Source organism: Jaculus jaculus, chromosome 3 (genome assembly GCF_020740685.1).
Source record: "Jaculus jaculus isolate mJacJac1 chromosome 3, mJacJac1.mat.Y.cur, whole genome shotgun sequence".
NCBI classification, from domain to species: domain Eukaryota; kingdom Metazoa; phylum Chordata; class Mammalia; order Rodentia; family Dipodidae; genus Jaculus; species Jaculus jaculus.
Window position 1 is genome coordinate 149,297,806 of NC_059104.1, and position 12,729 is coordinate 149,310,534.

Below are 12,729 nucleotides of genomic sequence, written 5' to 3' on the forward strand. Positions count from 1 at the left end.
CCAGATGCACAAGGGGGCACAAGCGTCTGGAGTTTGTTTGCAGTGGCTGGAGGCCCTGGCACACCCATTCTCTCTCTCTCCCTCTTTCTCTGTTAAATAAATAAATAAATAAATTAAATAAATGGGAAAAGTGATTATGGATTTTTGCCTTAAATAGGTTTTTATTTGGGGCCATAGAGATTCCTTCCAGAATCAGGAACGTCAACTTCCTCTTTGTCTTGTTTGCAGATATTGGGGCCTGTGAATCCATCATGAAGAAGAAAACTAAGCAGGATTTCCAGGAGCTCATCAAAACTGAGCATGGTAACCAGAGCAACCACACCAAGCTGCTCATGCTCCTGCATCCCTGGTGCCCAGCCCCCCGAAAAGATGCTCTGTGCATCTTTGCAGCTGACACTGGCTATGTGAAATGCTGCGGGGTTTTCAACCCTTCTGAGGACACAGAAAGAGATGGGGAAGCAGATGCCTCTTAGCATAGATGGTAGCAGCTGAGCTGACCCCTCAGTAACAGGCTGTCCTCTGATCACTCACAGCGCTACTTGAGGGGTTCAACATCCGAGAGAGCACCAGCTACATTGAAGAGCACATAGACCGGCAGGTGAGCGGGCGCGGCTGGAAGGCTGTGAATGGTGTGTGGAGATGGGGTTGCCTAAATGGAAGGAAGAGAAGGCGATGTTTCCTGAATAATCAGCTCTTTACCCTTTCATTCTGTGCAGGTTTCACCTATAGAAAGCCTTCGCCTAATGTGCCTGTTGTCCATCACTGAGAACGGTGAGCCCAAAGATCAAAATGCACAATGCCAGATTGAGAAATATGCCTCAGGGCCAAAATAATTTTTTTAATTTAATTTATTTATTTGTAAGCAGAGAAAGAGAGAGAGAAAAGAGACAGAGAGAGAATATGGGCATGCCAGAACGTCTAGCCTAGCCACTGCAAATGAACTCCAGATGCATGTGGCCCTTGTGCTTCTGGTTTTCGTGGGTCCTGGGGAATCAAACCTGGCTTTTGCAGGCGAGTGCCTTAACTGCTAAGCCATCTTTCCAGTCTGGCAAAAATAATTTTGAAAGACAATGACAAGTATTTTAACAAAGAGGCTATTTCCCAGTAATATTATGGATTCTCCAATAACCCCCACCCCCACCTTTTTTGAGGTAGGGTCTTGTTATAGCCCAGGCTGGAACTCATTATGTAGTCTCAGGCTGGCCTTGAACTTACAGTGGTCCTCCTACTTCTGCCTCCCAAGTGCTGGGATTAAAGGCATGTGCCACGACACCTGGCTTACTTACCCTTTTTTGGCTTTTCTGTCATCACTCCATTTGACTTGTCAGCAAGATTTCCTGATAAAATTATATTCTTGGCAGGGAAAGTGACTGTTTTCTAGACCCTTCCATTGCTTTTACTGTTGACTTTGACAATGGGCAAAAGTTCTTCAGGGTTGCTTTCTATAGCGAAGTATTCTGCTCATTCTGAATCCCCTTTGTTGTAGTTAGAAGCCCATTTCTTCTTACCTCTGTGGAAACAAAACCTATAACCACACTTTTGGAACTCATCTTCACTCTTTCTGTTTCTCAGTAGCTGCAAAACAGTTCCAAGGCTAACTACCATTTAGCTGGAGTCCACAGGAAGTCCCATCTCTTCCCTCTTGTCGTGTTTCCCCAAGTTCTCCCCCACTATTTGTAGCATTGCCCAGTGTCCCTTTCTTAGTAGTCTGTGGTTCAGAGCTTTTCCTTGGAACAATGAGATCCGACCCTACCCTTCAGTAAGCAAGCTTAAATATAAAAGTCAGTTTACAGTTTTAATCCCAGCACTTGGAAGGCTGAGGTCGGAGAATCACTGTGAATTCAAGGTCAGCCTGAGGAACATAATGAATTCGAGATCAGCCAGACACTACCTCAAAAAACCAAAAAATAAAAATAAAAATAGTCAGTTTAGAATCATCTGTCTTATACACTGTTAATCCTTAAGGAATCCTTTTTGTTTTTCTTTTCCTTTTTTAAAAATTTTTATTAGCATTTTCCATGATTATAAAAAATATCCCATGGTAATTCCCTCCCCCCCCCCCCCACACACACTTTCTCCTTTGAAATTCCATTCTCCATGTTTTGCTTTTTCAAGGTAGGGTCTCACTGTACTCCAGGCTGACCTGGAACTCACTATGGAGTTTCAGGGTAGCCTCCAACTCACAGGTATTCTCCTACCTCTGCCTGTTGAGTGCTGGGATTAAAGGCGTGCATCACCACACTCAGCAAGGAAACCATTTTGATTAAGGTGTTTGGTTGATTTAATTGGACAGTCCAGGGGACGTCAGTTGGCCCCTTTCTTATGCACCTGCCTTATTTTTCTTACCCTCAGGTTTGATCCCCAAGGATTACCGATCCCTGAAAACACAGTATCTGCAGGTAAAGCTAAGAGAGTAGGATGTCTGAGAGGACTAGGTAGAGGGTGGTCGTTCAGCATTTTTGAAAGAGGCACAAGAAAAAAATGTCCACTTTCTGCCAGGAGTGATGGTGTACACCTTTAATCCTAGCCCTCAGGAGGTAGAGGTAGGAGGATTGCCTTGAGTTCAAAGCCACCCTGAGACTACATAGTGCATGCCAGGTCAGCATGGACTAAAATGAAATCTTGCCTCGAAAAACAAAACAAACAAAACAAAACAAAAAATGTCTCCTTTACTGGAAAGCGAGAGAGAGAGAGAAAGAGAGAGAGAAAGAAATGGGTGCACCATGGTCTCCAGCCACTGCAAATGAACTCCAGATGCACGGTGTGTATCTGGCTTATGTGGGTTCTGGGGAATCAAACAGGGGTCCTTTGGCTTTGCAGGCAAACACCTTGACAGCTAAGCCATCTTCTCCACCCCTTAAAAATATTTATTTATTTCGTATTTTCAAGGTAGGGTCTTGCTCTAGCCCAGGCTGACCTGGAATTTACTTTGTAGTCTCAGGGTGGCCTCGAACTCACAGCAATCCTCCTACCTCTGCCTCTGAGTGCTGGGAATCAAAGGGGTGCACCACCACGCCTGGCTTATTTTTGGTGTGTATGTTTGTGTGTAGGTTAATATGTGTGTGTGTAGCCATGCACATCTTCTAGTGTTGGTTGTCGCCTTCCACTTGTTGGAGTATCTTTTTGTTTTATTTGTGTTTCTGTTTTTTTCTTGCTTTAAATTTTTTTTAATTTTTTAAAAAAATTTTAAGTTTTTAAATTTTTATTTATTTCAGAAAGATAGAGACAAATGGAGAGAATGGGTATGCCAGGGCTTCTAGTCTCTGGCCACTGCAAACGAACTCTAGACACATGTGCCATTTTATGTATCTGGCTTACATGGGTGTTGGGAAACCGAACCTAGGGCCTTTGGCATTGCAGGCAAGTGCCTTAACCACTACGCAGTCTCTCCAGCCCAATTCTGGTTTTTTTTTTTTTTTTTTTTTTTTTCAGGCTGACCTGGAACCCCTCTGTAGCTCCAGGCTGGCCTTGAACTCACAGCAGTCCTCCTACCTCTGTCTCCCAAGTGCTGGGATTAGAGGCATGCACCACCATGCCCTCCTTCCTTTATGTATATATAAATTTTGTGAGAGAGTGAGTATGGGCATGCCATGGCCTCTTGCTACTGCAGGCAAACTCCAAATGCATAAAACAATTTTGTGGATCTGGCTTCACATGGGTGCTGGGGAATTGAACCTGGGTCAGCAAGTTTTATAAGCAACTGCCTTTAACTGCTGAGCAATCTCTCTAGTTCTTCTACCCTTCTACCTTGTTTGGGAGGTAGGATCTCTCATTCCTGTTGTTCACTGATGCACTTGCCTTGCTAGCTGGTCAGAGTTTCGGAGGAATTCTCCTGTCTCCACCTCCATCTCATTGTCACATGCTGGTGTTACAGAAGCCCACCATGGTTTCTAGCTTTTACATGAGTGCTGGGGATCTGAACTCAGATATTCCAGCTTGATCTGCAAGCTCTTGATCTAGTAGCCTGCCTCCATTTTTTATTTTATTTAAAAAAATTTTTAATTTATTTTTATTTAATTATTAGAGACAGACAGAGGGAGAGAGTGAGTGAGAATGGGTGTGCCAGAGCCTCTAGCCACTGCAAATGAACTCCTGACACATGCGCCACCATGTGCATCTAGTTTACATGGGACCTGGAGAATCAAAGCTGGGCCCCAAGGCTTTGCAGGCATCTTACCCACGAAGCCATGTCTCCAGCCCATGCCTATACTTTTTAAACGAATTTTTAAAATGTTTTTTTCCCCCATTTATTTATGAGAGAGAGGTAGAGAGAGAAAAAAAAAATGGGTGCACCAAGGCCTCTTGCCACTGCAAACAAACTTCAGACTCATGCACCACCATGTGCATGTGGCTTATGTGTGTTCTGGGGAATTGAGCATGGGTCCTTAGGCTTCATAGGCAAATGCCTTAACTGCTAAGCTATCTCTGGCATCTTCATATATGCACATATACAAATATGTGTCATATTTTATTCTCATTCCTCTCCCCCACTGCTCTTCCTGTATCCCTCTCCCATTCCAACTGCTTAAACTTTCTTCCTCCAGTTAGTCCTAATTTCTGCTTGTTACATGTATTCCATTACTGTTTCACTCTTAAGATCATTTCCTCCCTTCTTATGATTTTTTTTCAGTAGTTTTTTTTAAAAATTTTTATTTATTTAGTTGAGAAAAAGAGGGAGAGAATGGGCATGCCAGGGCCTCCAGCCACTGCAAACCAGCTCCAGACGCATGCACCGCCTTGTGCATCTGGCTAATGTGGGTCCTGGGGAATCAAGCCTGGGTCCTTTGGCTTTGCAGGCAAATGCCTTAACCGCTAAGCCACCCCTCCAGCCCTTCAGTAGTTTCTTGTTGGTTTGTATTTCTCCTTCATGTTATTTCTTATTTTTACTTTTATTTTTATTTATTTATTTGAGAGGGACGGGGGGGGGCAGGGAAGAATAAGTGCACCAGGGCCTCCAGCCAGTGAAAACGACCTCCAGATGCATGCGCCACCTTGTGCATCTGGCTTATGTGGGTCCTGGGGAGTCGAGCCTTGAACCTGGGTCCTTAGGTTCCACAGGCAAGTGCTTAACTGCTAAGCCATCTCTCCAGCCCCTTGATGTTATTTCTGAAGAGGTAATCCTACAAAATGTGAGCTCCTTTGGGGGAGAGATGGCAGAGTGCAGCTGTGGACTCCTTTGCCCTGCTCTCCACGTCACCTAGCCATGCTTGTTGTTTGAGGAACACTCAGTAAATAGCTGACTTGCAATTCCTTCAGAGTTACGGCCCTGAGCATCTGTTAACCTTCTCCAATCTGCGGCGAGCTGGACTACTAACAGAGCAGGCCCCGGGGGACACCCTCACGGCAATGGAGAGTAAAGTGAGCAAGCTGGTGACTGACAAGGCTGCGGGTAAGCAGGGAACACCATCTCCTTTCCCGGGACTTGTTTCTTTTCTTGCAATTGGCAGATCCCATGGGATGGAAGGTTTGTTAGCTGTGATTCCTTAACCACCATTACTATCATAACTATAGCTGCTTTTTTTTTTTTTTGAGGTAGGGTCTTACTAGAGTAAGCCCAAGCCGACCCAGAATTTACTATGTAGTCTCAGGGTAGCCTCAAACACACTGCGATCCTCCTACCTCTGCCTCCCAAGTACTGGGATTAAAGGCGTGCGCCACCACTCCCGGCAGTTATTTCTAGTAAGAGTAAGTTTTCATGTATTGAACACTTTGTATGTACTAACCTCTTACATATGATTTTTTTTATTTAGTCTTCAAAGAGAAAAGTGTTTTTCCTTCATGTTACAAAGAGGAAACTGAGGTATAGAGCAGTTGACTTGTCCCGAGTCACTCAGTAAGTCAGGTTGGCTTTACTGTAAGGCTAACACCTAACCTGTAAACTAGGGTTATGCTGTACAATATAGCAGGCAGCTGATACGCTGTCAGAAAAAAAAAAAACAGTGAATGGGGAGAGGTATGCTGAGGTATGTCTTGATCAGTTCCAGTGAGCTCTAGTGAAAAGCTTGGGAAGGGGCCTTTGGGTGTATTGATCCTGTCTTAAATAGTGTCATCCATGACTGTGTTGTGAATCCATAGACCTTAGATGGAACCTAGCACAGATTTCTTCCACAGGAAAAATCACTGATGCCTTCAGTTCTCTGGCCAAGAGGAGCAATTTTCGTGCCATCAGCAAAAAGCTGAATTTGGTATGTGGAACAGGGCTGGACAGGGGAGAGCATGGGTTTGTTTCTTTGCACTTTGAATCCATATATGCTTTTAATATCATTGCACTTTTATGGAGATCCTTTCTTTGGTAGACTTATAGCATGAGCTTAGTTTAATAATGAGATAAGACATAAAGATTCACTACTCAGTAAACACGTAAGGAGCACCTGCTTTGCTAGAGAACAGCTAGAAGTGTTGGTTCCCTGGCCCCCTGAAAGGGGCTAGAGGGACTAGTAGAAAAGAAGAACCTTTCCCTCCAGCCCCTTCACAAGGAGAGGGGACGCCTTGAGAGACCTGGCAGGTTACAGAATACCAATAGTCACCTTGGTTATGGACTCCTTTCTGTTAGGACCTTCACCTCTTCCCTCTTTAGTTGTGTTACTTTTACCTGATCCTTTAAAGGTGAGAGAGCTGAGCTGCTGCATGCATGATTTCATTCCTTTGTTTTCCAGATCCCACGGGTAGATGGCGAGTATGACCTGAAAGTACCCCGAGACATGGCTTATGTCTTCAGTGGTGCCTACGTGCCTCTAAGCTGCCGAATCATTGAACAGGTCGGAAAAGTCACTCCTGCTCCCATTCCTGGTTCCCCTTTCTGCTTTCTCTTGGTTCCTGACCCATTCCAACTTACACTTCTTATGTAACTAGCAAAAACAATACTCAGGCTGGTGAGATGGCTCAGTGGTTAAGGCACTTGCCTACAAAGCCTAACAACCTGAGTTCGATTTCATCGTGCCCACATAAAGCCAGATACACAAAGTAGCACATGCATTTAGAGTCCATTTGCAGTGGCTGGAGGCCCTGGCATGCCCATTCTCTCTGTCTTTCTTCTACCTTTTACTGCTTAGAAATAGATAAATAATTTTGTTGTTTGTTTTTCAAGGTAGTGTCTTGCTGTAGTCCAGGCTGACTTGAAATTCACTATGTAGTCTCAGGGTGGCCTTGAACTCAACAGTGATTCTCCTACATCTGTTTCCCAAGTGCTAGGATTAAAGGTGTGTGCCACCATGCCTGGCTCTTTTTTAACTTTATTTATTTGCAAGCAAAGAGAGACAGAGAAAATGGGCACACCAGGGCCTATAGCCACTTCAAATGAACCCCAGGTACATGGGGCACTTTGTGCATCTGGCTTTACATGGGTACTGAGTAATTGAAACTAGGTCCTTAGACTTTGCCAGGCAAGCACCTTAACTGCTAAACCATCTCTAATATAAAAAAAAAATTAAATTTTCATTTATTTATTTTGACATAGTGTCTCACTCTAGCACAAGGTGTCACATGCATCTTAAGTTTGTTTGCAATGGCTAGAGGCCGTGGTTTGCCCATTCTGTCTATCTGCTTCTCTCTCAAATAAAAAAAGTTTTTAAAAATTTTTTTGGTTTTTCAAGGTAGGGTCTCATTCTAGCCCAGGCTGACCTAGAATTCACCATGTAGCCTTGGGGTGACCTTGAACTCATGGCAATCCTCCTACCTCTGCCTCCCAAGTGCTAGGATTAAAGGCATGTGCCACCATATCTAGCAATTTTTTTTTATTTTTCTTTCTTGAAGTAGGATCTCACTCTAGCTCAGGCTGACCTGCAGTTTACTAGATAGTCTCAGGGTGGCCTCAAACTCATGGTGATCATCCTACTTCTGCTTCCCGAGTGCTACAATTTTTATTTTTTTAAAGTAAGCTGGAAGGCCTGACATGGTGGTGCATGCCTTTAATCCCAGCACATGCAAGGCAGAGGTAGGAGGATCGCCATGAGTTCAAGGCCACCCCGAGGCTACATAGTAAATTCCAGGGCAGCCTGGGCTAGAGTGAGACCCTGCCTCAAAAAAACAAAAATAAAATAATAATAATAATAAAGTAAGCTGGAGAGATGGCTTAGTAGTTAAGGCACTTGGTTGCAAAGCCTAAGGACCCAGGTTTGATTACCTAGTACCCACCACATAAGGCAGATGCACAGGGTGGCACATGTGTCTGGAGTTTGTTTGCAGTAGCTAGAGGCCCTGACATGCCCATTCTCTCTCTTTGTATCTACCTATTTTTCTCCCTCAAATAAATTAATTAAATTTTTTTTTCAAGGTAATATCTTGCTCTAGTCCAGGCTGACCTAGAATTCACTCTGTAGTCTCAGGGTGGTCTCGAATTCATGAAAATCCTCCTACCGTTGCCTTTCGAGTACTGGAATTAAAGGCATGTGCCACTATGGCCTGGCTAAATTAAATGTTTTAAAAAGATTAAAAACAAAACAAAACATGATCCTGGCTTCTGTACCCTTCCTTTCTTAAGTCTCATACCATTAGCAGACTTTGAACCAGTGCTTACATTTTCCCAGGTGCTGGAGCGGCGAAGTTGGCAGGGCCTTGATGAGGTGGTAAGGCTGCTAAACTGCATTGAGTTCGCATTCACAGGTACGTGGCATTGCCAGAAGGGCAGGGTGCCAATGAGAGGTAGCTGGAGGCATCAGCCTGGACTAGTAGCATGTCAGTGGAGAATGGACTCTGTTTTGATCTTCACAGACGTAACCAAGGAAGACAAGGCTTCCAGCGAGTCCCTACGCCTCATTTTGGTGGTGTTCTTGGGGGGTTGCACATTCTCAGAGATCTCAGCCCTGAGGTTCCTGGGCAGAGAGAAAGGTAAGAGAACAGAAGGGCAAGAACAGGCTGATATGGGCATTAGGGGTCAGTGTGCCCTGCACCAGAAGGCTTTCCTCCTTGCATGGTACAGCTTCCTTAGCCTTACTATGAGCTGGTGTAGATGCACACAGGAAGCCCAGTGCATCCAGGCTGGGTGTGTTGTGGTGCTCAAGAGTCGGAAGACAGTTACTGTTGGGTTTTGTTTCTTTTTTTTTTTAAAAAAAACTTTATTTATTTGTGTGAGAGAGAGGAGATAAAGAAGCAGCGAGAGGGGGGGGAGGGAGGGAGGGAGGGAGGGAGGGAGGGAGGGGATGGGCAGATCAGAGCCTCCAGCCACTGCAAACGAACTCCAGACACATGTGCCACCTTGTGCATCTGGCTAACATGGGTCCTGGAGAATTGATCCTAGGTTCTTTGTCTTTGCAGGCAAGCCTTGACTGCTAAGCCATCTTCCCAGTCCCCTCCCTTTATTTTATTTTATTTTTATTTTTTTCTCAATTCTTATTAACATTTTCCATGATTATAAAAAATATCCTATGGTAATACCCTCCCCTCCCCCACTTTCCCCTTTGAAATTCCATTCTCCATCATATCCCCTCTCCATCTCAATCATTCTACTTACATATATACAATACCAACCTATTAAGTACCCTGCTCCCTTCCTTTCTCTTCCCTTTATATCTCCTTTTTAACTTACTGGCCTCTGCTACTGAGTTTTTTCCTTCTCACACAGAAGCCCAATCATCTGTAGCTAGGATCCACATATGAGGGAGAACATGTGGTGCTTGGCTTTCTGGGCCTGGGTTACCTCACTTAGTATAATCCTTTCCAGATCATCCATTTTTCTGCAAATTCCATAACTTCATTTTTCTTATTTTTATGCTCTTTTTTTCTCAATTTTTATTAACATTTTCCATTATTAAAAAAGTATCCCATAGTAATACCCTCCCCTCCCCTTTCCCCTTTGAAATTCCATTCTCCATCATATCCCCTCCCCATCTCAATCAGTCTGTCTTTTATTTTGATGTCATGGTCTTTTCCTCCTCTTATGATGGTCTTGTGTAGGTAGTGTCAGGCACTATGAGGTCATGGATATCCAGGCCATTTTGTGTCTGGGGAAGCACGTTGTAAGGAGTCCTACCCTTCATTTGGCTCTTACATTCTTTCCGCCACCTCTTCTGCATTAGACCCTGAGCCTTGGAAGGTGTGATCGAGATGTTACTCAGTACTCCAGTCACTTCATAACTTCATTTTTCTTTACTGCTGAGTAGAACTCCATTGTATAAATGTGCCACATCTTCATTATCCACTCATCAGTTGAGGGATATCTAGGCTGGTTCCATTTCCCAGCTATTATAAATTGAGCAGCAATAAACATGGTTGAGCAGGTACTTCTAAGGAAATGAGATGAAGCCTTAGGATATATGCCTAGGAGTGCTATAGCTGGGTCAGATCAATTTTTAGCTGTTTTAGGAACCTCTACACTGATTTCCACAATGGCTGGACCAGATTGCATTCCCACCAGCAGTGCAGAAGGGTTCCTGTTTTTCCACATCCTCGCCAACATTTATGATCATTTGTTTTCATGATGGTAGCCAATCTGACAGGAGTGAGATGGAATCTCAATGTAGTTTTAATCTGCATTTCCCTGATGACTAGTGACGTAGAACATTTTTTATATGCTTATATGCCATTCGTGTTTCTTCCTTTGAGAACTCTCTAGCTCCATAGCCCATGTTTTGATTGGCTTGTTTGATTTCTTATTAACTTTTTGAGTTCTTCATATGTCCTAGATATTAATCCTCTATCAGATATATAGCTGGTGAAGATTTTTTTCCCATTCTGTAGGTTGCCTCTTTGCTTTATTCACAGTGTCCTTTGCAGTGCAAAACTTGTTCCCGTTTTTTAATTTAAATTTAAATTTTTTTATTTTTATTTTTGGAGGGGGCCAGATAGATCTTGATAGCTAGCCCATGCTGGCCTTCAACTTGTGTCTCATTCTCCTGACTCAGCCTCCCGGGTACTGTGGTGGCAGCCATGTGCCACCATGCGAGCCATTACTGATGTTTTTGTTTCTGTAAACTGGTGCTCTGATCTACAGACACTGTGGATCTAAAGAAAGTTGATATGGTTTCTGTCAAAGAACTGAGATCTGCTTTTAGTCACTTCTGCTGCTCATCTTGACTCTTCAGGGTACAGATTCATTTTTCTGACAACGGCTATCACAAACAGTGCTCGTCTTATGGAGGCCATGAGTGAAGTGAAAGCCTGAACTTTTCCTGGCCAGCGTTGAAGTCTTTATTGGACATGTTCCTCACCATGATGCAAGTGTTTGACACTCAGCTCGCTGAAAAAGTACCCCCTAACTGCCTTCTCAGAGCTGGGGACCATGAAAACGAATTTGGGGCTTAGAGAACATGTCTGAGGAGAGAATTCAGATCCTGTCCCTGGGCAATTACTCTATGATGTATAATTCATGCTGCTGAGATATGAGGGGGAGGAGATATCCTTTGCTAAATCTGATTTGCATATCATTGTAAATAAAAATCTGTGTTCTCAAATGGAAGATCCTGTTGTTTTGGAAACAAACACCTTTAGCTGAGCATCTCCCTAGCCCCTTTCTTGTAGTTTTGGACACATTCCCGTCTTTACTAGTAAGAGCCCAGGAGGGCTGTTCTGGAGGCTTCATATATTTCATAGCATAGATTCTGGTAACTTTGGGTCTACTCCAGTTCTTCTTTGTAAGAAACACTAGCCATCTCTGTGTGAGAGTTTACTCAGCTGTAAAATGAAGATGTATTCAGCTGGATGTGGTGGCTCACACTTATAAATCCCAGCTCTTGGGAGGCTGAGTAGAAAGATCACTGAGAATTTGAGGCCACCCTGGGGCTACAGAGTGAGTTCCAAATCAGCCTAGGCTAGAAAGAGACCCTGCCCCCCCCCCAAAAAAAAAAAAACAGAAAAAGAGGATGGATTCAGTGGTTATTACACTTTTGAGAAAATATTTGTTGTTATAATTGCTTTAAAGAAGCACTTGTTTATTAGTGACAGGGTCTCATTGTATAACCCAGGTTGGCCTTGAAACTCACTATGGAGACCAAGATGGCCTAGAACTTGCGGCAATCCTCCTGTCTTTGCCTCCCCAAGTGCTTGGATTACAGGTGCTACAATCCCTGGTCGATGAAGTTTTTTTTCTGAAAGTAAGGAAAATGTGGTTCTAGAGGTCAAGTGAGGTATCCTTATCCTTAGAGGAAAAGCAAATAATAAGAATTTACAGAAGACACAGTTGGGGGCTGGAGAGATGGCTTAATGGTTAAGGCTTTTGCCTACAAAGCCAAAGGCCCCAGGTTCTGTTCTCCAGGACCCACGTAAGCAGATGCACAAGGTGGCACATGTATCTGGAGTTGGTTTGCAGCTGATGGAGGCCTTGGCATGTCAATTTTTGCTCTCCTCCACCCCCTTATCTCTCTCAAGTAAGTAAATAAAATTAAAATTTTAAAAAAGGGCCGGGCGTGGTGGCTCACGCCTTTAATCCCAGCACTGGGGAGGCAGAGGTGGGAGGATTGCCTTGAGTTAGAGGTCACCCTGAGACTCCATAGTGAATTCCAGGTCAGCCTGGGCTACAGTGAGACCCTAACTCGAAAAACCAAAAAAAAATTTTTTTTTTAAAAAAAGGTAACAGTTGGCCAGTCAGTATATGAAAAATAGGTAATTTCAATTATAATCTAGCATGAATTAGCCAGGTATAATCAAGCATGAAAATGTCATTCGTTGTCTATGAACTGAGCAGAAGTTTAAAAGTTTAGTAATACTCAGCACTGCTTTGAGGGTAGTCTAGACGTGTTGGAAAGAGGGTTCTGTTAAACCTCTGGAAAATAAATCATAAGAAAATGTAGAATGCAA

At 43.6% G+C, this 12,729-nt stretch overlaps 1 protein-coding gene across 2 annotated transcripts in view; it reads left to right on the top strand.

The window, feature by feature from the left end:
- Vps33b (VPS33B late endosome and lysosome associated) overlaps positions 1 to 11,387 on the top strand; it is a 30,990-nt gene extending 19,603 nt beyond the window's left edge. For both annotated transcript variants that reach the window (XM_045146310.1, XM_045146311.1), the window contains exons 14-23: positions 229 to 303; positions 534 to 598; positions 717 to 771; positions 2,353 to 2,399; positions 5,257 to 5,389; positions 6,112 to 6,185; positions 6,657 to 6,758; positions 8,526 to 8,601; positions 8,710 to 8,826; positions 11,019 to 11,387. In XM_045146310.1, the coding sequence (XP_045002245.1) occupies positions 229 to 303; positions 534 to 598; positions 717 to 771; positions 2,353 to 2,399; positions 5,257 to 5,389; positions 6,112 to 6,185; positions 6,657 to 6,758; positions 8,526 to 8,601; positions 8,710 to 8,826; positions 11,019 to 11,098 (824 nt within the window). In that variant the 3' untranslated portion in view covers positions 11,099 to 11,387. The remainder of the gene's footprint in view (positions 1 to 228; positions 304 to 533; positions 599 to 716; positions 772 to 2,352; positions 2,400 to 5,256; positions 5,390 to 6,111; positions 6,186 to 6,656; positions 6,759 to 8,525; positions 8,602 to 8,709; positions 8,827 to 11,018) is intronic.
- Positions 11,388 to 12,729: the final 1,342 nt, after the last annotated feature.